This window comes from Arvicola amphibius, chromosome 8, assembly GCF_903992535.2.
Source record: "Arvicola amphibius chromosome 8, mArvAmp1.2, whole genome shotgun sequence".
In the NCBI taxonomy this organism is placed as follows: Eukaryota; Metazoa; Chordata; class Mammalia; order Rodentia; family Cricetidae; genus Arvicola; species Arvicola amphibius.
The window spans coordinates 12,653,910-12,681,145 of record NC_052054.1 but is presented as its reverse complement, the minus strand read 5'-3'; the positions used below and the strand labels follow the sequence as shown (position 1 = coordinate 12,681,145).

The following is a 27,236-nucleotide window of genomic DNA, read 5'->3' as shown; positions in this document are numbered from 1 at the left end:
GTGCATGCTTGCAGAGCATTCTCTAACCTTTTCCTTATTTTGTTTTCATTGTTCTAGCTTTTCAAGATTATTAAATTTTTTTATAATAATGTCTTGTTTATCAGGTTGCTTTTAGTCAGTTAATCAATGCTAGTTTGGAATTTGAGTGACAGTTGACCTGAATGCATTGACTAGCCAAACTAGATTCTGTTCTTTAAGATGCCATTCCAGAGACGGATGATAAGAACTAGGCATAGTCTGCTTATTCACGAAGGCATGAACAGTGTTTTTATTTGAATAGGGTTTATAATGTTTTTCTATCAAGAGTTTTACCTTTTTGTTTCCTTCCCTACCCCACTCTTTTCTCATCAGTGTAAACCAGAATACAAGGTACCTGGACTATATGTTATTGACTCCATTGTGCGACAATCCCGGCATCAGTTTGGCCAAGAAAAGGATGTGTTTGCACCCAGATTTAGTAATAACATCATTAGCACTTTCCAGAATTTATATCGTTGCCCTGGGGATGACAAGGTACGGTATTACTTTGTTAAAGGAGACGTGGCTCTCTTTTTCTTATAGTTTTTATATTATTATATGATCTTGTGTTGTCATTCACTCTTAGTTATTCTGAGTTTTAATATATAATTACTGTTACAGCCACACTCCTTTTCACTCTTAGAACATTTATAGAGTAGAAAGATGTAGTTGCTTTTGCTACTTTTTAATTTAGTGAAGCAACTTCTGTAAAAGAAATTGCCTGCAGAAGTATTTTGAAATTACATTAGACATTTAGTCATGCATACAATCAGTTGAGGATTGTGGGTATTTGAGTTGGTGTTTATTATTTCAGTTTTGTAGAGCATGGATCTGCCAAGCAGTTCATAGACGAGTACATATTAAAGTTTTTTTTTATTACAGTTTTGTGAGCGCTGAAGAGAAATACTCAAATCTTAGTATGTGTGTCTGTAATTAGCAGGTAAAGAATCCAGAGCCAAGAATACAAGGGAAATGTTTCCTTCATATCCCTTCTAAAATTGCTAGAAAGTTTTTGAATGCTGGTTTGGAAGTGATATGTCTTTTTCTGTTTTTAAATAGGAAAAGGTCATGAGTAGGTGAGCAGGACTGGAGATGGCTCCGCTATTAAGAGTATTTACTTCTCTATCAGACCAATATAAAGATTCAGCACCCTCTTCTGATGTCTGTCTCTGTCCCTCCCTCCCTTCCTCCCTCCCTCCCTCTCAGACAAATGCATTAAAAAGAGGAGAATGGGTGAGGATTGTTAAAAATAAGGATCTTAAATCTAAAGTTTACAAGATTGGATAGTTTTATTTTTTTAATTGCCATTATATCTTGAATTTTAAAAATCGCTATTGTGGGGATGAATTTACTATAGCATATTCTTTGTAAATATTCTTGGATATAATTCCTAGAAGTTCATGTATTTTGTTTTAGTAATTTTGGTATTATGGTAAGCCTAGCTAGTATTCCTAAAGAATGTTTCAGATTTTCAGTCTCCCATCTTAATGAGTTCTTAAAGTAGAATCCCATGTAAAATAATTAATTTGAAATAGTAAGTTATAAAAACTTACTTAGAAATCATACCAATTTGAACTTGAATTTCTGACAATTACAGTGCTCAAATCAGTCTTGATTTTGTAGGCCTCATGACTAATGTGTCTTCAGGATAGTCTTTATGGATAAGGTATTTTAAAAACCATTCGAGGAAATATTACATGAATCTGTAATCTCAGTAATAATGGAGATTAATAGACACACACATAGATGTTGTTGGATTGTTATTTTGAAGAAGATGGGCATCAGACATTGAGAAATGTTCACGTAAGCCCAAAGAATGTGAAGTACTTTCTGAGAGTACCCTTTCCATGCAGAGGCAGGAGTTGAATCAGAAGGCTACAAGCCATTTGTTATTCTCTCTCTCTTTCTCTCTTTCTCTTTCTCTCCCTCTCTTCCTCTCTCTAAAATTCTATTTAACTGTTCTTTTCTTTTTCAGTGCTTAACAGTAGCCTCTGATGTAATCTTTTTCCCTTTTCTTTCTTTTCTCCCCCAGAGACATTCTCTGTGTAACAGTTCTGGCTGTCCTGGAACTCTCTTTCCAGACCAGGCTGGCCTCGACCTCATGGAGATCTGCCTGCCGCTGCCTCCCGCATGCTGAGATTATAGGCATGCGCTAACATGCCCACTTAAAGTTGGTTTTTGGTTTTTGTTTTTTTGTTAGTGTAACAAATAGCCCTGGAATAGTAACTGCTGGTTCTTGGTCATAGAACCTTCATATTGAGTAGTTGTGAGCCAGCTCATTCTGTGCCGACATTAAGGGAGTAGCTTTTACTAGTCTTAGTATAGGTTCAGGCAACTGTTACTCAAGAAGTGGGTGTAACTGATGTTTATTTTTTTTAATAGTAGAAAGCCTTTAAGGTAAAAAAAAAAAGTACAGTAAAACACTTGGAACATCCTTCTTTGTTGGGCATGTTCTTCTGCTTGCAGACCTGAAACTTCCAGGATCTGTAACCAGTCCTTCATCCAAGAAGACTCTTAAGTAGGAATCTCTGTGATCCCCAGAGTATGACAGAGATCTGTGTAACCCAGTCTTTTGAAGTTTGTAATTCACTGAACAACACAACAATTGAATCAGTAAACTATGAGAACTAACATAGGCTTTTATATGAACTCTGTTGGAGAAAGGTGAGAATTCCAAGTTAGTTGAAGTAGAGCCGTGACTGATAACATCCGATAACTTTGCCCTGTAAGGGCTTGTGGCTAAGATCTGCACATGCTAGTAGCTGAATCTGTGGTTACAGTCACAGTTCCGGAATAGAACAAGAAAAATCTGTTACAGTCTCATTTTGTAAATGATGAAACTGAGGGTGTAAATGTTTGTAAAATTTATCGACACTGTTGGCCTAGGACTAGGGTGAATGAGAAGTGTCAAGCACATGGGTCATGAATTTTATAGACTCTGCTTAAATATGACATGATTGTGTGGCCCTCCCCCACAGTGGGACTTACCTAAATACTTGGGAAACCCAGAGCAGTGTGAGGTGGAAACACTGCACGGCACACCTGTTAGAGTGGGTTGGACAGTCTCTGAGTGAATGAATTGAATGCACAGCTGCAGTCCAGGGGCCTCTCAGAAAGAGACAAATAAATGATGGAGAAGGTGCATATTTTATTTATTTTTCCAGAATAATAAAGGACTCAGATTATTCTAAGTCATCCAAATAATGTAGAGCATTATTGATATAGAACATAATTCTTACCCTAACAGCTAAATTGAATAATAATGCTAGTGCGGTCTTGACTTTATTCTTCTAGGGAGAGAGTAGGTTGGAACAGTGGCAAAAGGACAGAGGAAGGCTGTGCTTCATGCAGTGCATAGGAACGTTATTGCTGTTGGTTGGAAGTACATTTATGGCAAGGTTCTTAGGCAGGAATGGAGTGTGGTGAATTGTCCCTTTTCTTTTGGTCAAGGAGACATGCTGAACACAGGTGCTGAGCTACATTTTTTAAGTGGAGAAATGTCCTCTCTAAAATTATTTAAAGAGCTTATAAAATGAAATTTGTTAAGAGTCACATTAGATGAGGACTTTGTCCTGAATTTACTTGCTAGTTCAGAAGGTAAGCATTGTATGAGTCAGGGTTGAATTCACCTTTATGTATTTGTACATAGGATGTTGAGATAGAGTCTGCCTCTCCCTCTCCCTCAGAGTTCTTTGGGCAGGGTAGATGATGAATAAAGTGCTTGTTGTTCAGGCCTAGTAACTTCTTTTAATCCTGGACCCATGTTAAGAGGAGTTTTAGGGCAGTACTGTTAGAACTGTGTTATCAATCTCCTGTGAATTGACAGACAGGGAAAACAGATCCTAGTTGTCAATTCTGCTTAAGCTAAGTATAGCTTTCATTTATCTTGTGTAGCTATCAGAAGTAGCTCCCCTTATTGCCTACAGTTAGGAAATGCAGAATGGTTAAAAACAGTTTCAGGTTGGAATGTACCATAGAAGTATTTTAATTTCTCTTTCCATTGTATGCCTGAATAATCTATATGAAATGAGTGTGCTAAGATTTGAAAGCAGAAAACGTTGAATATAACAGAGTAGTTGAAACAATTTTTGAGAAGGAATTTACCATAGAAATATTTTAATTTCTTTTACATCGTGTGCTCAATTAATCTGTGTGAACTGAGTTGTGCAAATGTTTTGAAAGCAAAAAATTCACTGTCACTTTTCTTCATTCTTGTAGAGTAAAATAGTGAGAGTATTAAACTTATGGCAGAAGAATAATGTTTTTAAGAGTGAGATTATCCAGCCTCTTCTGGATATGGCAGCAGGAATTCCTCCTCCAGTTGTCACCCCTGTTTTGGCCAGCACCACTGCAGCCATGAGCAATACTCCAGGTATGTATCTGTAGTGCATACTTGGTGTCTGAGACTCAGGTCGTACTCATTATCCCGCCAATCATGTGTAAAATGACAAGGTAGCAGTTTAGAGTGATTTGTTCATCATTAGAAAATCAAAGAAAGTGACTTGAAGGCTTAGTGTGGTGGCAGGTGCTTTTAGTCAGACGGAGGTGGAGATAGAGGCAGGCATATCTCTTTGAGATCATGAAATGAAATTAGTTTTGCTGTTAATCTAAAATTAGGAAATTTTGAAAATTGATTTTCTTGTTCTTCAGTCACCAAAACCATACATTTTGGAAACTGTTGATTATAGTTCGTTTTTGTTTTGTTTTGCACTCCCAGGGATTGAATGCAGGGCCCTGTATAGGCCCAGCACTTCCACTGAGCCACATCTCCAGTTCTCAGGGAAGGTTCTCCTGATTTAGGTTGTTTGTAACTCCTTAAACTTGTGTATAACTTAACTTGATGTTTACAGGAAATATGGGGGATATAATTTTTAAGAAGACCCAAAGTATTGCTTAATAAAGCCCAATTATCTCAAAAACTTTAATCTTCTTGGAGCACTTAAATGTTATTTTCAGTTTTACTCTGAACCCAACATTTGTTAATTTTTTGGTATATAGTTTTTGTTGTACACATGTCTATGAACAGCTTTATATGTATAAATGACTTTTCAGCTAAACATTGTTTTATGTTATACAAACTCACAGTTTTTATCAGCAGAGATTGTAGGTTTGAAGATTGTAGGCTTGTTGTTTCCTCCTGTTAAAGAATTTTTTCAGGGGTCCCTGGTGCTGCACCCCTTTAATCCTATCACTCAGATACAGAGGCAGGTGGATCTCTGTGTTCAAGGCCAGCCTGGTCTACAGATGGAGTTCCAGGATAGCCAAGGCTACAAACAGAAGCCCTTTCTCTGAAAACCAAAATTAAATAAATAAATAAAAATTACAAGAATTTTCTGTTGTAAATCTTTGATGACAGGCTTCAGTACAGTAGTAGCTTGGTTTGTTTAAGACAAGTTTGAGCAGATCCCATGGGGGTAGAGTGGATGTTTCCTTCCTGTTTATAAAACTGCCCAATCACATAAAGGCTTTATGTGGTTTTCAAGATTGAGGCAATGAAACGAAAATAAACTATTTGATTATATTTTATATTAACTAAGTAAATCTTTCCACCTTTTCAAGTATTTACTTAATTTTTGGGTGTGTGTATTATGTCGTTTCCAAAAGGAACCCCTGTGACACCTGTTACTCCAGCCAATGTGGTTCAAGGCTTACCTGATCCATGGGTATCTCAGATAACAAACACGGACACATTGGCAGCTGTTGCTCAGATCTTACAAAGTCCTCAAGGTCAGCAGGTGAGCAGTCCTGTTATCAAGAAGGTTCAGAATGCATCATCTTCCTAATGTGTAGCTTCATAACATACCCCTTTATTTTGTTGTCCTTCCCTTTTACCAGTGGAACTCTGCACTTGTAACTGCAGAGTTACCCTTGTAGTTTTCATTCCTTGATCAATCATGAACATCATCTTGTCATTAATATTTGCCATGAAGTAAATTCTTCCTGTATCAGAATACTGAGGTAGCACATACCTTGTGCCAACCATTGATAGGTACCAATTGCTGTCCCACTGATAAACCTGGGTGCTTCCTGTTGTCATTGTAGTAGGAGCCAGTAGAATATGAAGTAGAAAAAGTTGCTGCTGTGTTGATTTTAACAGTGCTCGTGGGGGAAATGGAGCTGTCAGAGGAACAGTACAGTACAGTTGTGTAAAGGAGGGGTTGGCAGCCTTGTTTGCCCTATTTCTGTGTTGCTTCCTTCATTCTAAGTGCTTTAGAGAGTGTGTGTCTTTTATGCCATTGTTGACCTTAGTGGTAAGGTCATGTTCGTGCTTTTTTTTTTGTACTGTATTAATTATATTGTTTCGATAATTGCATGACTCCAGTTTGTTTCCTAATATTGCTGTTTTAAGGTATTCTGAGATTGTTTATTCCATCTTGAATAGCATTTATCCCTCCTCATACTAGTTGCTAATAGCAGCTTTTCCATTTTCATTTTTCTAATCTTTACTGACAGTTATAAATTGTAACAACTATACTGTGGAGTTTTTGTTTTTTTTTTAATTTTTTTTCTTTGCTTATGTAGATGAGTGCTCAATTTGCATGTATGCCTTCGTGGCAGAAGAGGGCATCAGATTTCATTATATGTGGTTGTGAGTCACTATATGGTTCTGGGAATTAAACTCAGGACCTCTGGAGAAGCAACCAGTGTTCTTCACCATTGAGCCATCGCTCTAACCCCTATTTTTTTGCTTTATTAACAATGTAATTGTCTGTGTTTATTAAGCAGTAATATGATATTCAATGTATATATAAAATTTGTAATGTTTAAATTGGGGTAAATGGCATATTTACCACCTCAGCTATTTATTCTTTTTGTTGTGAAAAGTCAAATCCTCTTTCCTGGATGTGATAAAACAATCATTGTCAACTACAGTGCCTTGCTTTGTAATAGAGCGTTAGTTAACAACAGGACTATTACAGGGTTACCTACAACCTGGATTGTTTGCACTAGGACTCCTTACAAAATCATAGTTTATTATTATAATAAGTGTTTTGTGTGCATGCATCTAAGTGTGTGGAGGCCCCAACTTGTATGAATTCGCTTTTACCGTGTGGTTCCTGGGAATTGAGTAAACCCATGTCGTCAGGCTTGAAAGCAAGCACCCTTACCCATGGGAGATACCTCACCAGCTAGCTCTCTTAAGTGTTTGTTTGTTCGTTTTATGTGGTTTTGAAGATTTTATTTTATTTATGTGTATATGTGGAGGCCAGAAGAGGGCATTGGATCCTCTGGAGCTGGGGTTACAGGTGGTTGTGACCTGCCTGACACGAGTGCCGGGAACCAAACCTCAGTTCTGACAGTGTGGCAGGTGCTACCACTGAACCTTTTTCAGCCCCATGCTTTGTTTTGTTTCTTAAAGGTGTGTGAAGAGCAGGAGTAGATATTGCTGCAATTGTTGTCTGCTCTATTCATCATTCGTGACACATTCTATTAAGTCTCTGTTGAATAGGTTTTTCTTCTCTTTTCAGGAAATGTGTTCTTAGATAGTAAATCTGATAGAAAAGCTGTTGTTCTGGTCAGGGCTTAGCTCTTTTGGAATTAATTGAGTGAGGACGAGAAGCTTAGCTAAAGCATCTAGCCTATGAGGAGTTCTTTGTTCTGTTGTTAGAGTGTGACTGTTTCGTCTGCAATACTCATGACTCTACTGAAGCAGGCCAGGCTTTTCAAGGATTTACGTGCTACCCACTTCATCTGCTCTTGTGCTGTGGTAAACACTGAAGCAACTCGGGAGGATAAGGGTTCTTTGATTTTATACTTCCAAGTGACAGTCTGTCATTGAGGGAACCCAAGGCAGCAACCTGGAGTTATAGACACCACAGAAGTTCCCTGCTCATGGTCAGCTACCTTCCTTATATATCCCAGATCCTGTTGCCTAGGGATGACATACCCACAGTTACCTGGGTTGACCTACTTCAATTAGCAGTTAAGAAAATGCTACTACAGACATGGCCATAGATTAATCTGACTGAGGTAGTTCTTCTGTTGAGGTTCCCTCTTCCCAAGTGACATTGTTTGTGTCAGATTGACACCTGAAGGGGAATGCATCAGATGGGGGGAAATACAAGTGGGTTTCGGTGAGAAAGGTGCTTAGCCGCCGAGGGTGGGCGTTTGGGGTGGTGGTGCCCGGTTGGATGTGGGGAAGCACGAATAAAGTAATCCCACACTAGATTCAAATAGGGTGTAATAAGAGGTTCTTTACTAAAGGGGAACTCAGTTCACAAAGGAGAACAGCAATGGAATCCAACATCTAGGTGTGGCAAGCTATGGGTGGGGAAGGAGAGAGCCAGTGGGCCCATGTCTCTTTTGATACCCAAAGCCATGCCCAACCTTGTCCAGCCTCTCAAAGGTCATTGGCTAATAGTGGTTCCCCATCAGACATCTAAAATCTAACTATGACATTCCACCCCTTGTTAACTTTGACATAACAAACACCCATCCATAACTCCTCCTTTGTCGGTTGACCAAATCTTGCATTAAGTCATAGTATAAAACACACTACAGCTTTAAAAGTCCCACAGTCTTAGAATTTAACACCTTGAAACCAGTGTCCTTAAAATCCTCAACTCTCTTCATTGTGGGCTCTATAGTTTCCATAATGCTTTGCTTACTTTCTTATTCCAAGAATGAAGAACCGGTACACAGTCAAACTGAAGCCAATATCCAGCAGTGTAAAAAACGCTCAGTGTCTGAATCATTATCAGGGCTGGCTCCAGAGTGTTAGGCAGTTTCATTTCTCTGTCTCTGCCATTCACAGACACACAGCTTGGCTCAAAGACTCATACCAGCTCTGCCTCACATGCGCTTCTGTCACTGGTGGACTTCGCACAGTCCTGGCATCTCCAGTATGCTGGGATCATCACTGCAACTGAGGCTGCACCTTTGCCAATGGTCTTTTTTGGCTTCTTCAGGGACACTCTTTATCTGTTTATTTTTATTTTGTGTGTATGGGAGTTTTCCCTCAATATCTGTGCACCGCATCCTTGCCTAGTACTCTAGGCAAGTAATCACTTGCCTAGGTTAGAAAGGGGGATCAGTTCCTAGGACTAGAGCTATGGATGGTTGTGAACTACCATATGCATGGCAGAAATTGAACCTGGGTCTTCTGGAAGAGCAGCTAGTGCTCTTAATTGCTAACACATCTCTAACTCCCATAGTGATGCTTTTCACCTTCTTTAGTGACTCCTTCAATCATTCAAGACCAGCTCCACGTGGGAGACAGTCTTTGCCAGATTGTCTACCAGCCACCTGTTGTGCAGCCTCAGCCCCCCGACCATGAAGAAATACTTCACAGATGAATTCTTTGTGACTGAATTTTCAGCCCCAGCTGTCCAGCCTCCATTGTCCCAGCAAAGCATATTTTCATGTCTTTATGTTAAAATACCATAATTAAAAGCGACTTATGGAATAGTTAACTGTGACTTATATGTCCAGAGGGAGAAAATCCGGAGTGGTTCGGGAAGCATGTCAACAGGCAACTACAACAGAAAGCTGGTCAGTGACATCTTGTGACACAGGAAGCCCAGAGATCACATCTTGAACTGTGAACACAAGCAGAGAATATGAACTAGAAGTGTGGCAAAGCTCTAAGTTCTCAGAATCTGTTTCCATCCTCAGTGTTGTGTTTTCTTCTTTGGCCAAGCTACACTCTACCCCACCCAAAAGTTGATAACCTCCCCAAACAGCACCATCATCAGGGGGCCTACATATGTTCAAATACTTGCGCAGATAGGGGGCATTTCTCATTCACACTGTCACATATTAAAAACACTTTCTCTGTAGGATGATAAAATTTATTGGATAAAAAGGTTTATCATTCATAAAGACCCAATACACAAAAAAAATTATGATTTTTTTTTTTTCATTCCAGCTTCAGCAGCTAATACAAACCTTACAGATCCAACAGCAGAAGCCCCAGCCTTCCATCCTACAGGCCTTGGATGCTGGTCTTGTGGTTCAGTTGCAGGCACTTACAGCGCAGCTTACAGCTGCAGCTGCGGCGGCCAACTCGCTTACACCCTTGGATCAGGGAGTCTCTTTCAACAAGGTAGTCTTTAAAAATACTGATGTTTTTATGTGAACTGGTAAACTTTATGTCATATCATTTAAAGTCTACTTTGTAAATTATAATTTCATAGACTTTTGTTGTGTGTGTTTTTGATAGCACCTTTATGTGTAGCGCATTTTGGCTTCTAATACACAGTCTGTTTGCCTCAGCCTCCCAAGTGCTGATTTTGGTGGTTTATGTTCTATAATTTGACTTGATAAAATAATCAATATTTGTAAGCTCAAAAGAAAAGTTTTCTGTAAGTTCACATTACTGTATATTTTGTTTAGGTTTAACTGAAAAATAGTGTTTTTAAAATTGAGGCTGTTGTATGAATAATTTTTGTATGCTATCCTCTTCATGGTTGTCAGTTAGAAGTATATCTTGGAAGTGCTGTGTGTGTGTACACATAGGCACATACAAATGTGTCTTTTTTTCCTCTCTCTTTGATCTTTGCGGGCCTGCCACCCTGCTCCGAGATAATCACATGGAGACTTAGTCTTACTTATGAATGCCCAGCCTTAGCTTGGCTTGTTTCTAGCTGTTCTTAAATTATCCCATCTACCTTTGTCTCTGGGCTTCTTTCTTCTTCTATTTCTATATATCTTTTATTTCCTTTTTTTCTGTTTGGGTGACTGGCCCCTGGTGTCCTCTTTACTTTTTTCATTCCTCCCTATAGTGATATTTCATTTGTATTTTAATAAGTAAAGCTTAGAGGTAAGAACCAGTGGCTAGATGTTTTGCTTTTCTGAACTTCAGGTTGAACCCCATTATCTGTCTCTTGGTTTTTATTAATTGTGCTACACCTCCCTCTTCTCTCTTATTTTCTCTGCCTGCCAGTCCTGCTTATTCTCTCTCCTACCTAGATATTGCCTGCACAGCTCTTTATTAAACCAAAATGTGTTTTAGACAAAGTAACACAGCTTCATAGAGTTAAACGAATGCAATATATCTTCCCATCATTAAACAAATTTTCTGCAGCATTAACAAATGCAACTGACTCATTTGATGTTATTTCCGCTTACATTCTACAACATGTACGTATGCTATTTATTTTTATAGGAAAATCAGTACCTATTTCTTGGGTAATGATTTTATTTCTTGGATAATGAACCGTTTGGCCGATCACTCTTAATTTAGTAGGTAAACCACATTTTAACATCAAGTTTTTACTAGGACTAGTTAGCAATTGATTATGGCACTAGATTTTTTTTTTAAGTTATATAATCCTTCATTTTCTTTAAATATTGTTTTGTGGGCTGGGCATGGTGGCACATGCCTTTAATCCCAACACTTGGGGACATAGAGGCAGGCAGATCTGTGAGTTAAGAGGCCAACCTGGTCTACAGCACAGATTCCAGGATAGCTAGGGATATACCCAAGAAACCCCATCTTGAAAAACTAAACTTTTAGTATTTTTACTGGTTATGTCAAAATGGTTTTGCTCTATGATGATGAAGTAGTCCTTGAAGTTCTCAGTCATTTCTGCACCTCTGGAGGAGCTTGAAACTTTGTATGAATGTCTGTCTACACATACTTATGATAATGCTTAGTAAGTAAATTAGTGAAAATAGAAAAACAATAATATACTGAGACTATATGAAAATTTCTCTCAAAAGAATCATAGCAGTAATAGTTTCATACTATACTTGTGAATGAGAGAGTGAAATTGCACGGATAAATATGTGTAAGGGCCTGCTTTATGTTACAGTGTTCTGAAAGCATGCATATGGCATAATGTGAAATGGCTCACAACACTTACTTCCCGTTATTTTGTGGTATACATGTGGAAGCATTTTTTTAATTTGTCTCTTTCCCTCGTCCATAGAAGTTGATGGACAGGTTTGACTTTGGGGAAGATTCTGAGCACAGTGAAGAATCCAAAAAGGAGATTCCTACTCCTCAACTGTAAGAATTATATTTTTCTTTAGAGCTGTATTTTCTTTTTTCTTGTTCTCAATCCTCAGTGGGGTGTTAATAGTCTAAACAGTAGGGGTGCTGTTTCAGGCTTTAAATTATGAAATTATGAAGGGTCGTGGACTTTCTGTCTTGTTACCTCTCTAGGTTATTAGAACTCTTTGGATCTTTACAAATAGTTGGAATATATTAAAGTTCCCTAAAGGAAAATTGATAAGCATTGTTAAGACAGTTGTGATATATTTTTATATCTCTGTTGGCTTTAAGCAACTTAGTTGTAAGAATATTTGTAATAGGAGGACCAATGCTTCTGCTGAAGTCTACTTCTAGGAATGACAATTTCTGACAAATGCATTAGTTATATTGGAATTATGAGTTTCATTTATTTAAAAAGTGGATTTTGTGTTTTTATTTAAAATGTTGTACAGAATCTTGTGTTTTGTGGGGGGATTTCTAAAGACCGATAGGAGAATGTGAGAGGAGGGAGAGATGACTGACAGAAGCATTTGGAATCCTCATTCAAACAGAGCGTATTTATATACATAAAATACTAATACATCCATTTTATACAGTGATTTTCCTTGACAGAGTTTAAAAGTAGTATTTTAATGGAGTTGGGAGGGCTGTTTAAGGTCTTGTAGATGAAGGAGCTAAGCATTTAAGAATCTCTTAGTAGTCTGGACGGTGGAGGCCATGCTTTCCCACCTTCCGAGGAAAGAGCTCATGGGACTCTTATTGTCACCTGCTGTCTTGTTGAACTGAATTCCCTCATTTCTAGACACTAACTCAAACCTTGTGTTTTGAAGAAAGGAAACAAATTGACTCCATTGTTTTAAGACATGGCCCTACAATATTTGAAAATAGATATTATTCTCCCCATAGGTTTTTTTTGCTACAGATGATATACTCTTTTTTTCAACTGTTTCAAGACCTGTCACCATTCTGCCTGCCCCTTTTGGGATGCCCTCTTTTTTTCGTGTCTTACCCATGGCACTTAGAAGTCCAGCTGTATCCCAGGTGTGACTTTCCCAGAGTATAGTTATAGTATTTTCTCTTTTGTCTAGCACTGTCTGTTACTATTAGCATACCTAATACCATGATGACTTCTTAAAGGGAGCACACTCTATAAAATTCATGGGGAGTGAAAATTATGGATTTTGTACATACTGATTGATAAACCATTTCCTACTGTCTCATCGTTAAACATGAGTTATTGCCAAAAACCCCAAGTTATTAAAAATTGACAATGTTTATATACTTATACCTTTTTTGGAAGTGTTTTGAGATTCTCATACAGTAAGCTAGTAAAAGTCACTAATTTATATGTACAGCACACACGTGTGTGCAGCATGAGGCAGTGGTGTCAGTTCTGTAACAGAACACCTCTAGGGTTTATTGAAACATTACTGAATATATTTCTCTTCCACTGTATTAATGCTCCAAAATACTACATTTTAGATCTTAGTATTTTATAAAGAATGCACTGTAGTAGAGTACACTGTGACAGTGGTGTTCCATGTCACCTTTGGTGCATTTTAACTTTCATCTTCTCCCTTTGTTTCTCATTTTAGTTCTCATGTTTCTGAATCTGTGAACAACTCCATCTTCCATCAGATAGCAGAGCAGCTGCAGCAGCAGAACCTGGAGCACCTGCGGCAGCAGCTTTTGGAGCAGCAGCAGCCCCAGAAGGTCTGTGACACCTGCAGTTATTACTCTCTGCAGATGGGCATTGTGTGGGACACTTGGGTACTGAACATTCTCAGTCTTTGGAGCTGTTCATTAGTCTTTGGTTTTTACTGGCCACTTCATGCCCTTTCTATGGTATTTCCCTTCCATTACCTTCGTAGCTATTCATATATATATATAGTCTTCTGGCAGTGTAATGAAGCCATGTTATAGAAATGAATTTCATGATACTAGAGGAAGAATAGAAGACAGATGTGGGTTTTAGAGTTGCCTCTTAAAGCTTCTTGTTTTTTTCTTTCTGCTCTACTTCCTTGTCTGGGAAGGTAATGGCAATAATGATGATGGTAGTGTCCAAAGTAGATTACTATCTTGAATTTTAAAAAAATTTTCCTACAAATACCATGTCATAGGAGCCTTATTATACATAGAGAGCCATTTTTATACTTAATTTTTATGAAGTAGGTACCATGACTCCCATTTTACTCCAAAGCAAGTTGAAGTGTAGTGAGACAAAAGACCGAATGCTATTGGTATCTGATCAGTTTTAAGGCATACCTTTAGTTTGTGCATAGCTAAGAAGTTCATTTAACCAATGCACAGCATCCTCATGTCATTTGGAGAGAGAAAAAAAGGTTTCACTTTAGAAGTGATAAAACATGTCATGCTATAGACCAAGATTTAGTCTTAAAAATATACTTGTGACCTATATTAGAAACATTCCAGTTTGTCCCTAGTTATTAAAAATAATATCAGTCACCAGTCTGTGATGGCACACGCCTTTAATCCCAGCACTCTGGAGGCAGAGGCAGGTGGATTCTATGAGTTCAAGGCCAGCCTGGTCTACAGAGTGAGTTTCAGGACAGCCAAGGCTACACAGAGAAACTCGGTCTTGAAAAACCAAAAAAGAAAAGAAAAATCTATCAGTCATGAATATAAAACAACCTACAGATATTTGTGTGACTGTACGTTTTTAGGCAGGTGATACATAATAAAGATGGACAGGCAGTGGTTCTGCCTTTAGGTAATGTAACCTTTTTTTCTAAAGAAGTACATTTCTACATTTGTAGAAATCCATGGCAAGATTCGTTCTATAGTCTCTTTAATAGAGTTAAAAGTGCAGGATTCTGGGAACATGGAAGAAGACTCAGTACTTGTGGTGTTTAGAGCATTTTGAGACACAGTTAGAACCTGAGCTTGACCTTGTATCTGCAAACAGTTAAAGTGAAGGATTCCAGGGGTACTTGCTGAACTTCATGATCACGGACTGATTTTATGAACTAGTTCTGATTGAATTGGTCTAAGTAAGAGTCATATTTTTTGCTAAAGTGATATTTACTGGAGAATACAAAAAGATAACAACTGGAGTTTGTGTCAGTCAGTCATAAGGTACAGTAACTACAAAGATAACAGACAAGAGATGGTGCTTTCTCCAAACAGTAGAACACTCTGAGTTGCCTTAAGTCACTGTTACTTCCGAAGGTTTAGTAGAAACAGCCAAGTCAGGGCAGTACTCTTGGCACGGGAAATTTCTGAGAATTGGAAGGAAGCAAGTCTGAAGAATCTCACCAACCAAAACAGAACTACTTACTCCATGTAATAGTTTCAAAAATAAGCCACATACGGTAATAAGATCCCTTTAAAAAAATAGCAGTTAAGTCTCCGTTGCCCAAGTTTTATCTAATGACAAAAGATGTGGTAAAGTCAGAACCAGACAAGCAATCCTTTGCTAATATGTCAAGTGCACAGTGAGTATAAAGTGGCATACTTAATGAGCAGGATGCTAACTTGGTGGCAGGTGTGTACAATAAGTTATGCGATTCAAGATGGGACGAGTGATAACTCGTGTTTAAGAGCACTTATAGCTCTTTCAAAAGGACTGGAGGTGGGTTCCTAGCACCTTTGTTGGGTGGCTCACAACTCCTGTCACTCCAGCTTTAGAAGACCATATGCCCAGGACACACATGTGGGTTTGCTTGCAAACTTGTGTGTGTGCACACGCACATATGCACACATGTAAATCAATAAATAATTTGGGGGAGTGGGTGGTTTCAAGGCAGGATTTCATTCTATTGCTCTAAATTCACTATGTAGACCAGACTGGCCTTGAATGCACAGATAGCTACCTGATTTTGATTCCCAAGTGTCGGGATTAAAGGCATATGCTACTATGCCGAGCTCTAAATTAAATGTTTAACAAAAATAGAATAAGATCAGTAGAAAAATTAAGCACTTTTGCTAACATTAGGTCCATATAACTACCCCCAACTAAGATAGTGCTGTCCTGCTCTTTGCAGGTCAGCTGCAGTTGCGGTGTGCAGTGAGGTCCAGGTCCCAGGAATTAGAAGGAAAACACTTTAAGGGTTTAAGAACATTTGCAAAACTATGTTTCTAATAAAAATACAATCAGAATTATGAAAGATTAGAAACCTTATCATAATGGAATGATTTCTGTTGTCGTAAGTTAGAGTTTTATGATTTTGCTGATTTTTAGGAGAATCAAAAGATGTTACCAGAGCTACAGCACAAGATGAAATGCTACTGCTAAGATCTCAGAGGACTCTAAGAGACTCAGCCCACCAATGATGGAACATTATCAATGGGATGTCTGAGTAGTATGATTCACTTTGTTTCAGAATGTAATGGAGCTGGGCATGGTGACACATATCTTTACTGCCAGCACTCCTGAGGCAGAGGCAGGTGGTCTCTGAGTTGGAGAACAGTCTGATGTACATTGCTGGTTCCTGGACAGCCAGGGCTGCATAGACAGACCATGTCTCAAAAACAATAGCAAAAAACCCAGAATGTAATGCAAACAGCAGAGATGACATGATGAACTCTGGATTGGGCAGCACTGCTTTGTGGTAAATGAATTACTGTTTGTAAAGTCAAATAAGTTTTAGGATATTGATTATGTGGAACTATTAGATTTGTGTATTAGATAAATATAGTTGGTATAGCATGTGGAATGTTCAACATCTACATGAATGCTCCCAACAATTTACAACTCCAGTCCCAGGAGATCCAGTGCCCTCTTCTGACCTCCTTGGGCACTGTATGAATGTATTGTCCAAACAGACACCCAGGCAAAGCAGCCATTACTATAAAGTTAAGAAAAAGAAAAACAAAGTTTATACTTATGTATTGCATTTTTGGTTCTGTTGTGATTGAGGAAACACTTTTCTGTCTGTTCTGACTTTTTCTTAATGTATATTTATCAACTTTGACATATCCTGTTCCTGGGATACTAAGGGACTTAACAATTGTTATTTAAAACTCTGCCCTGAATTTTATGATGCTCTTTTCTTCTAGTTTTAAAATGCACCACTCATAAGAGCAGCATCCTCTAAATTTCCTAGTAAACAAATTATTATGCCAGTTGGTTTAATACAGTTTAAACACTATAGAAATCCCAACTTTGCATTAAAATAGTTAGTATAAAATGGTATATAAAATATCCAGATATACTCAAGATAGTGACTATATGTTACAACACTTGTAATTTGCATTGAGAATGAGATGGAGGAAAACCAGATTTCAGATTTTAGACAATATGAGGTCACTTTTCTAAAAAAAAATAGTATGGATTGATCCTCCCACCCACACCCCGGACAGTGCTTCTCTGTACCCTTGGCTTTCCTGGAACTCACTCTGTAGACAGGGCTGGCCTCAAACTTAAGAGATCCACCTGCCTCTGCTTTTCATTAATTTATTTATTTTGGGTGACATGTGTGAGGTCAGATGAGAGCTTGCAGGACTTGGTTCTCTCACTCTACTATGTGAGCTTCAAGAATTTGAGTCCAGTCCTAAGGCTTAGTGACAGATACCTTTACCCACTGACCCTTCCTACCAGTCCTTATAGCCTGAATTTGAAATAAATTTTTACATAACTCTTAGTTTATTTTAAATATGTATGTTTAGAAAAATATACATACTAAAGAGGTATAAATTCTTAAGATTATTTAAGTCCAGTATTACTCTTGACACATTTATTTTGTTAGTGAATATGCTTGACATTGTTCCTATAAGGTGGTCCAGTAAAAACACTACGTGTAGAGACTATTGAGGTACAGTGTAACTGAAGCAGAATCAAATTGCCCTGTGGTTCTCCTACAGTGAGGGTACCAACGCCTAATGACTTCCAGGAACAAAGCTTCCTAGGTCCTGTCCTAGTGCCTAATTGAACATGACCGTGAGACACAAAGCTTATCCTCACCTTCAGGTCTTAAGCTCCTGTGCTTGCCTGTTTAATTGCACAGACTTGCTTTGTTTTTGTTTTTTTGAAACAGGAGCTCACTCATTATATAGCCCCAGCTATCTGGAACTCACTGCGTGTAGATCAGGCTGGCTTTGAACTGACAAAGATCTGCCTACCTCTGCCTCCCAAGTGCTGGGTTTAAAGGCATGTGCTGTTAAACCTGGTAAATAGACTTTCTTAAACCGAACTAGATCTGTTTGTTTCCTACTGTACTAGTATGAGGCACGTTCATTGCTGTCTGTTCTTTGTGGAATCATGTCTCCCTTTACCTCCATTTTGCTTCTACATGTCTAAGGTGTTTGGAGTTGAATGTTTCTGAATAGTTTGTAACAAGGGACTATTAGTGTGTAGTTTTTCTTTCTTTATTATGTTTTAGCCTGTATACCACCAGGAACTTACCCCTTCTAGATTCCTATAAGATTGTGTTCTAGAAAAATTTTCTACCAGATTGCTTTTCCCGATAATGGGTTTCTCCATGTTTTAGCTAAGTCAATCTTTAAATTGTTTCTTAGGTTCCTACTTACTAACATCAAGTTCGAGCATACATACATACACTACATACTGTTGCTGTTCTACTTCTTGTAACCGTGGGGACATTCATTGTTCCCCTAAGTTTGTATTTATTTTTCTAACTTGTATTAAAACTTTAAATATACACATTACACTGTAGTTCCTGTAACTATCTTATGACTTATTATAAAAGACCCTGATTGTGAATAGTTTTGTTAAAATCACTAGTTTTGATGGTGACTTTTGGGTATTGTTTTGCCTTTAGGCGTATAGTATGTGATTTTCAGTTTTTTAATACAAGGTTTTAATTGGACCTTGAGAATATTTTGTTTATACTAATTAAACATGTAGTTCTAGATTAATTTACTACTGTTAGGCATCATTAAGTATTGTTTTTATATTACTCAATACTTTATGACATTTAAAATGTTCTTGAGGACATACTTCATCTAGCTATTTTTTATACAAATAAATGCAAAAGTGCCCTCTTTATGAACCTTTTCTTATTAAAAGTATACTTGGATTTATACAGAATCCTTCAGGTAAAGTACTCTAAGAATGGCTTGCTATGACTATGACTCCCTTGAATATTTAATTGTGATATTTGCTGTAGTCAGGTTATCATTTATAGTAATGTTGTCTCAGAACTTTGTTTGTTTTCAATAGGTAACTCCTCAGGATAGCCAGGAGGGAACATTTGGGTCAGAACACTCAGCTTCACCCTCACAAGGAAGTAGCCAACAGCATTTTCTGGAACCTGAAGCTAATTTGGATGATTCTATAGACATTCAGCAACAGGTAAAAGTCAGTACTTTTCTGAGTCATAAATGTCCAAAGCCTTGTAAGGTTCTTTGTGAATATACTGTATTCTGGATGTACCTTGTCTTCTGGGTGTTCTGCACCCCTAGCTCTGTTACCTGTGAAACCTTAATATTACATTACTAATATTTTTAAGACAGAACTGCACTGTATGCCAAATTTTAACTGGGCTTTTTGTTTATTTGCCCTTAACTTTGCTTTCCAAGGATATGGATATTGATGAAGGACAAGATGTTGTTGAAGAGGAGATCTTTGAACCAGAAGCTAAGAAAGTAGCTGTTCGCTCAAGATCAAGAACTCATTCGCGATCTCGATCAAGGTTCTATAATATTTTACAGTATTGTAGGCTTTTTTCTTTGCATCAAGATTAAAAGAAATACTTAAAGTGATTTTAAAAATATTTTTTAAAAAGTAATTTTTAAAAATAATTGAAACTTAAAACCAGGAGATAACCTTTGTTATACATCTGCTATTTGAGCACTTTATGTAACAGGAACAGCTGGTGTCATGAGGTTGTGATTTTGGATTATAGTTGATGTTAGTTGATAACAGCATGATACCTTACTGCTTCTGAACAGCATATAAGTCAGGCTGTATTTCTTGCATCCAAATTGTATAGCGATACCAAAAATGTTTTCCCAGTCAGTCACAAAACAGGTTTTATGAATGTTAAATATACTTGCAAGTCAGTAGAAAACACGTCCTTAAATCAAAACCAACCCACCGATTCTTTGGTATTCTCACATTCCACCTTTTACAAAGGAACATGCTTGCAAACATGTAAGTAAACAAATGACAGGATCAGCTTACATTGAAAAGTCAAGAACTGTAACATTTTAGAAGTTGTAAAGTATTAAACAGGACTATACTGTGTCCTAATACTGTGTTGGAAGTATTCTGATCCTCTACTGAATTATACTTTTCTTCTGATTTTAATGAATACAGTTTCAGATTTATCTAGCATCTATTAGTAATGGGCCCATCCATAGCACACAAGTCTACAGTGGAACACTTGTTTAGTAGTTGATTAAACTAAAGGATTGTATAAGAGGTGGTTAAATATGACAAATACTGCCCTTTTACATTCACTTCAAATTGAAAGGTTTAATGGAAGATAACAATGTCATTAGAAGTGAAATAATAATTATTATTGTTATTATTGTTGTAGATCACCAAGAAAACGAAGGTCCAGGTCGCGATCTGGATCTCGAAAGCGAAAACACAGGAAGCGATCCCGCTCCCGCTCAAGAGAAAGAAAGAGAAAATCATCAAGGTCGTATTCAAGTGAAAGAAGAGCCAGAGAGAGGGAGAAAGAACGCCAGAAAAAGGGCTTGCCTCCTGTTCGGTCAAAAACTCTAAGTGGTAAGTAACATGTACTGTATTAGACCTCCTTAGTGTTGGGAACTAGTTTCTGTTGTGTTTAGGTTAGTAGAGTGCTTGCTGCTTAAGCCTTTGATCTTCGCAACCACAGGAAAAGCCTGGAAAGGTAACCCTCATGCTTGAAAGGGACACAGGTGCATTCCTAGTCTACTCAGTGAGCTCCAGGGCAGCAAAAGACTGCCCCAGAAGTTCTTGAGGAAGCACACCTAAGGCTCTGGCCTCTGCATGTGATTAAGGTCATGTCCTCCTCTAGAATAACAACAAAAAAATAAATAAATAAAAAATAAGCAACAACAAAAAACTAGTTTTCTTCTCTAAAAATCTCTTACCTAATTCTATTTTTAGAGTAAGAAACTGAAAAGGAAGGAGCTTGTTAGTAACTAAATTGCTTTAATTCAGGTTTTTGTGAAAGAAAGCCAGATTAGCAGATACATGCTAAATCATCAAAAAATGTTTAATGCAAGTTGTGAAGTATGGCTTGACCAAGGGACACAAAACCAGGCTGATACCTGTAACATGACATTGTCAGTGACTGCTTCAGTAGTAACAGTCAGTTGTGAGTATTCAAATCTGTATAAGAAATTAGGACACAAAGATTGTTTTTGTATACTTAGTTATATATTCAGTTTATATGTGTGGTGTCGGAAACTACACCCAGGGTTTTATACCTGCTAGGTCAATTGGTGTATAATTGAACTAAAATGAATGATAAACTTGTAGTTTGTACCAGAAGAGAAATGACTAGTACAACCTCCTGTTTTCCTCTATATGTTAATCTATTTAGTGTAGTTAACAGATTTGGTTATGGTGGTGTTTACTTCAGGATCTGGCTAGGGTAAAGATCACGTTATGCAACAAAATGAGTTGTGTTTCTGCCAGGTTTTGCCTCTGAGTTTGTTAATCCATTATCATTTCTAGAGAGAACTAACAGACTACAGGGGAGCAAGGAAGCACATGATAGAGAGTAAGTTATTGGTTTTGCCCGAGTGGACTCTTGTTACTTTCTGGTGGTCTTCAATTAAGTTACTTTAGCATCAGTAATTGTTATGGATAGCCATAGTAGTTGTTATAGGTCATCATGCTGTATGTAGATCCTGCACTGGGATCACACACATCCTGGGCTTTTTACTTGACTTCTAGAAAGTGAACTTATGCCCTTATTTGGTACTACTAGAGCATCTTGAAATTCAGGCTCCCAAAATCAAAGAAAATGGCATCTGATAATTTCAGTAGTCCTTGATTATCTTTCCAGAACCTTCTCACATTATAAAGAGCTAGTGAAACTCTTGAAGATTCTATTTGCCCCTTATCATAAGAAACCAAATTTGTTTTAGTGTTGTTTGACAAATAATATAAAAAAACCTGACCCCCCCCCCCAAAAAAAATATAAGAAAGATCTTTTTTCTTCATCCTTGTGTGATTACCCCTTGGTTTTTCAGAATCATTACTTTGTTAAGAGTAGGTCTTTCATTTAGTATCTCTTCATTTTTTGCTCACACACTTTGCGATGCTGTTGAGCATTATCTTAAGTTAGGGCTACTACACTGTGATACAATACGATGACCAAAAGCAACTCGGAAAGGAAAGACTTTATTTTGCTTGTGGTTCCACATCACTGTTTGTTATTGAAGGAAGTCTGGGCAGGAATCTGGAGGCAGGAGCTGAAGCAGAAGCTATGGAGGGTGCTGCTTACTGACTTGCTCAGCCTGCTTTCTTACAGAACCTAGGAATACCAAGTCCAGAAGTGACATCACCCACAATGGCTTCGTCCTCCCACACTAAACATTAACTAAGAAAATATCCAACAGTGGGGCTGGTGAGATGGCTGAGTGGTTAAGAGCACTGACTGCTCCTCCAGAGGACTGGCTTCAATTCCCAGCACCCACATGGCAGCTTGCAGCTGTCTGTAGCTCCAATTCAAGAGAATCTGACATCATTATACCAATGTGCATGAAATAAAGTTAAATAAAGGTTTTTTTTTTTTTTTTTTTAAAAAAAAAAAAAAGGAAAATATCCAACAGGCTTTCCTGCAGCCCTATCTTTTAATTAATTCATTCACTCCTCCCAATGGCTAAGGGCTCTGATGGGGAGTCAAAGTCTGGCACATTAAGTTGGGGCAGGACCATCTCCTTCCTTCATTTAGATTGAGCATGGCATCCCACCATAGGGAATGGGCTCAACAAACTAGCTCAGGTACCAAGGATCTATCCTAGTCCTACCTCCAGGGACCCCTCAAATAGTCCAAGCTTTACCACTGTCTCCCACAGAGGAGGGCCTAGTTTGGTCTCATGGAGGCCCCATAGCTGGTCAGTCTAGAGTTCATGATTATCCATAAGCTTGATTCAGCTGCCTCTGTAAATAGATTTCTCCATCATGAAGTTGACTTCCCTTGCTCATATATTCCCTCTTTCCTCTCTTCGACTGGATTCCCTGAGCTTGGCCTGCTGCTTGGTTTTGGACATCTCAGCATCTCATTTTACAGAGATCCAAATTTGGTTTCTTATGATAAGGGGCAAATAGAATCTTCATACTGGATGAATGTTCTATAATGACGGTTAGGGGATTCACCAATCTGATTACAGGGTGAGGCCGGTTTGGCCACCCTCTCCACTGTGACTAGAATTCTTAGCTGGGCTCATCCTTGTGGATTCTGGAGAATTTCCCTCACAAAGCAAATTTCAACAGATACAAAAAATTGGAGTGTGGTCCCCCCCCCCCCCCGTATTTTACCAGATTACCATGGCTTAAAGTTAGAATTCAGCAACACAAATTCCAGAAAGCTTACAGACTCATAGAAACTGAATAATTTTCGACTGAATCACCCCTCGGTCAAGGAAGAAATAAAGAAATAAAAGACTTCCTAGATTTTAATAAAAATGAAGGTACAATGTGCTTAAACTTACAGGACACTGTGAAAGCAGTGCTGTGAGGAAAGTTCATAGTGCCAAATGCCTACGTAAAGAAAGTGGAGAAATCCCACACTTGGCGAATTAACAGAACAAGTAGATGGCAGGAATAATCCAATTTAGGGATAGAATCAATAAAATAGAAACAAAGAGAACAATACAAAGAATCAATGAAACAGAATTGGTTCTTCGAGAAAATCGACAAGGTAGACAAACCCTTATCCCAACTATCTAAATAGCAGAGTGTAGTGAGGAGCAGTGGGCTGTGTTCCTGCCACCCAGCTCTTGGCCGCCTGGCTAGCTTATGCCCCGAAATAACAACACACAAACTGTATTCATTTAAACATTCCTTGACCAAGGGGGGAAATAAAAAGAGGCACTGAGGAAATCCAAAGGATCATCAGATCATACTTCAAAAACCTGTACTCCACAAAATTGGAAAACTTTAAAAAAAATGAACAGTTTTCTGGATAGGTTCTGCTTATCAAAATTAAATCAAGACCAGAGAAACAATTTAAATAGACCTATAGTCCCAAAGGAAATAGAAATATTCATTAAAAGTCTCCCAACCAAAATAATCCAGGATCGGATGGCTTCAGTGCAGAATTCTACCAGAACTTCAAAGAAGAGATAATTCCAATACTCTTCCAGTTGTCTCACACAGTAGACAGAGAAGGAACATAGCCTAACTCCATTTATGAGGCTACAGTCACTCTGATAACCATACCACACAAAGAAAGGTACAACAAAGAGAAGAATTATAGACTGATCTCCCTCATGAAGATAGATGCAAAAATACTCAATAAAATACTAGTAAACTAAATCTAAGAACACATCCAAAAAATCATCCACTGTGACCAAGTAGACTTTATTCCAGACATGTAAGGTTGGTTCAACATACATTAAACCTGATAGAAGAGAAAGTGGGAAGTCCTTTGAACACATTGGCAAAGGAGACCATCTAAATACAGCCCCATCTTATGGAAGCATTTCCTCAGTTAAGATTTCCTTCCTCTCAGATGACTCTAGCTTGTTAGGTTGATATACCAATCAGCTGGCATAATTGACCCTTTGTCAGCTTGACTCAGACACATCACTAATTGAACATAATTTCTCCTTTCTGCCCCCATAATCTGATTATTAGTTTTACAATATAAAACATAATTATAAACATTAATGGTTTCATAGTCTTTATAATTTCAAATGCTTTAAAAGTTAAGTCTTTTTAAAAATCTTAAGTTTTTCGACTGTGGGCTCCTATAAAATCCAAAGTAATTTAAATATTTTTTTTACTTAAAGAAGAAAGAACCAGGGCATAGTCATATTCTGAATAAAGCAAAACAAAACTCCAAGTGTAATTCAGTACCCAATGTCTGGCATCCTCTGAGGGGTTTGAGTCACTTCTCTGGCTTCAGCCTCTGTAGCACACTCAGATTATTTTCCAAGCTCAAGCTGGCTCCACACCATGCTGCTGCTGTTTTTGGTCATTCTGTGGTACTGGCATCCCCGAAATGCTAGGGGCTCTTGGTACAACTGGCTGCCCTTTGACCAATAAATACCCTCTTCAGGGAATTCAGCTCTGCCACACAATGCCAAGCCTCCATTGCTTCCACTTCTTCATGCCTTCAAAACCAGTACACGCTTAAACTACGAAGTGTCTGCCAGCACAAGGTAAAACCTTGGCCACTTTTAGAATACAGCTTCTGGTACCTCCAAGGAAACAGAAGATTTTATATCAGTGATGCTTATCTCTACCTTTACATTTTTTATTTTAATGTTTATTTCATACAGGTGTTTTGCCTGCATATGTGTGTACTACTTTTATGCCTAATGCTGTACAGGGCAGCAGATGGCTCTAATCCCTGGAACTGGAGTTCCAAATGGTTGTAAGCCAATGGTTGTCAGTGCTGGGGATTGAACCTGGATGCTTTGAAAAAAGGTAGCTGTGCTTTTAACCGCTAAGCCATTTCTCCAGCCCCTGCTGGCCTCTTCTTAACTTCACAGTTCTGGCTGACCAGCATCCATTATTCCAGCCAGGCAAACACTGCATTTGAGCAGTTCCGGTGTCTGTTAACCATAGTCAAGCTTTTGCTAACCAGAACCACAGATTCCTTTTTCTTTTTCTATTTCCCTCCCTCCCTCTTTCCTTTCTTCCTTCCTTTCTTTTTCCCTCCTTTTCTCTCTCCCCTTGCCTCTCCCCTCTTTTGAGGCAAGATTTCTTTGTTTAGCAGTTCTTGCTGACCTGGATCTTGCTCTGTAGACCGGGCTGTCCTTGAACTCATGGCGATCCACCTCCTTCTGCCTCCCAAGTGTTGGGATTAAAGTGGTGAGATTCCATGCCTGGACAGAAGCAAAGATTCTAAGTGGCCCCATGGTCTTTAAGTTACTCTCTGACTTTCCCTTTAGTTTCACAAGTCAGGCCTCTATCCTCTCCATTTCTCTGGTCACTATTTATTTTCTAAGCTCCCATAGAACATTTTATGGAATGTTGAACACCCATTGGCTCCGAAGTCCAGAGTTCCAAAGTCCTCCCAAAAAACATGGGGTCCGGTCAGTCACAGCAGCACTCCTCTATCCTGTTAGCAGTTTCTGTCTTAGCTCGGGCGTCTGTTCCTCTGATGAAACACCACGTCCAAAAGCAACTCGGGGAATAAAGGGTTTATTTTACTTATGGTTCTGTGTCACTGTTCATTGTCAAAGGAAATCAGGACAGGAACTAAACAAGACAGGAACCTGGAGGCAGGCACTGATGCAGAGGCTGTGGAAGGGGGCTGCTCAGTGGCTTGCTCCAGCCCAATGATGACACTACCCACAATGGGGTAGGCCAGTGGTTCTCAGTGCTCCTAATGCTAGGACCCTTTAATATAGTTCCTCATGTTGTGACCACAACCATAAAATTATTCTCATTATTACTTCTTAACCAATTTTGCTATTGTTATGGACTATAATATAAATATATGGTATGCCACCCTAAAGGGATTTTAACCCACAGTTTGAGAAACCCTGGGCTAGGCTCTGCCACATCAGTCATTAAGAAAATGGTCTACAGTCTGATTTTTACAGAGGCATTTTCTCAATCGAGGTTCCCTCTTCTCAGATGATTGTAACTTGTATTAAGTTGACATAAAAACCAACTGGCATAGGAATGGAATCACATTTTCTCTTTTAAAAGTTTTATAGTTTTTAAAAAAGGGTTTACTTTTATATGTATGAGTGTTTTGTCTGCATATATGTATGTGTGCATGCCCTGTGCATACTTGGTGCCAGGTGAGTAGAGAACATTAAATCCTAGCTGGAGTTATAGGCCTCTGTGGGCTGTTGTGTGGGTGGTAGCAACTGAATCTGGGTTTTCCATAAGAACAGCATGTGCTCTGAATTGCTGAGCCCTCTCTCCAGTCCTCCAAATATATTGTGTTTGGCATCTCATAATTATACATACTTATGGCATACAATATGGTATTTTTGTACATGCCAATACCATGTAATGATCAGATAAGGGCAATTAAGAAATCAAATACACATTATTTAACTCTTGTTACTGCTGTAGAACATCATTATTCCTCTTAAAAATAAAATTATACTTTATATATGACGGTGTAGTTTTCATGTTAAGCAACAGTATGTAGAGAAATCTGATACAGTTTTGAATCAAAGAAAAAAGTGGAAACTTTCAGGTTATATAACCTCCCCCAAAAGATAT

The 27,236-nt window shown here is 38.3% G+C and overlaps 1 protein-coding gene across 6 annotated transcripts in view; it reads left to right on the top strand.

Moving 5' to 3' along the window:
- The window catches only part of Scaf8 (SR-related CTD associated factor 8), a 192,482-nt gene that overhangs the window by 44,766 nt on the left and 120,480 nt on the right, over positions 1-27,236 (top strand). For 5 of the 6 annotated variants that reach the window (XR_005286507.1, XM_038338853.1, XM_038338855.2 and 2 more), the window contains 9 exons: positions 352-513; positions 4,237-4,390; positions 5,623-5,753; positions 9,887-10,063; positions 11,892-11,971; positions 13,552-13,669; positions 19,098-19,229; positions 19,457-19,569; positions 20,419-20,612. Coding sequence is in view for 5 of the 6 variants with exons in the window: in XM_038338853.1 (XP_038194781.1) it covers positions 352-513; positions 4,237-4,390; positions 5,623-5,753; positions 9,887-10,063; positions 11,892-11,971; positions 13,552-13,669; positions 19,098-19,229; positions 19,457-19,569; positions 20,419-20,612 (1,261 nt within the window). In the remaining variant the exon portion in view is untranslated. The remainder of the gene's footprint in view (positions 1-351; positions 514-4,236; positions 4,391-5,622; positions 5,754-9,886; positions 10,064-11,891; positions 11,972-13,551; positions 13,670-19,097; positions 19,230-19,456; positions 19,570-20,418; positions 20,613-27,236) is intronic. The other variant, XM_038338854.2, reaches the window with a different exon arrangement.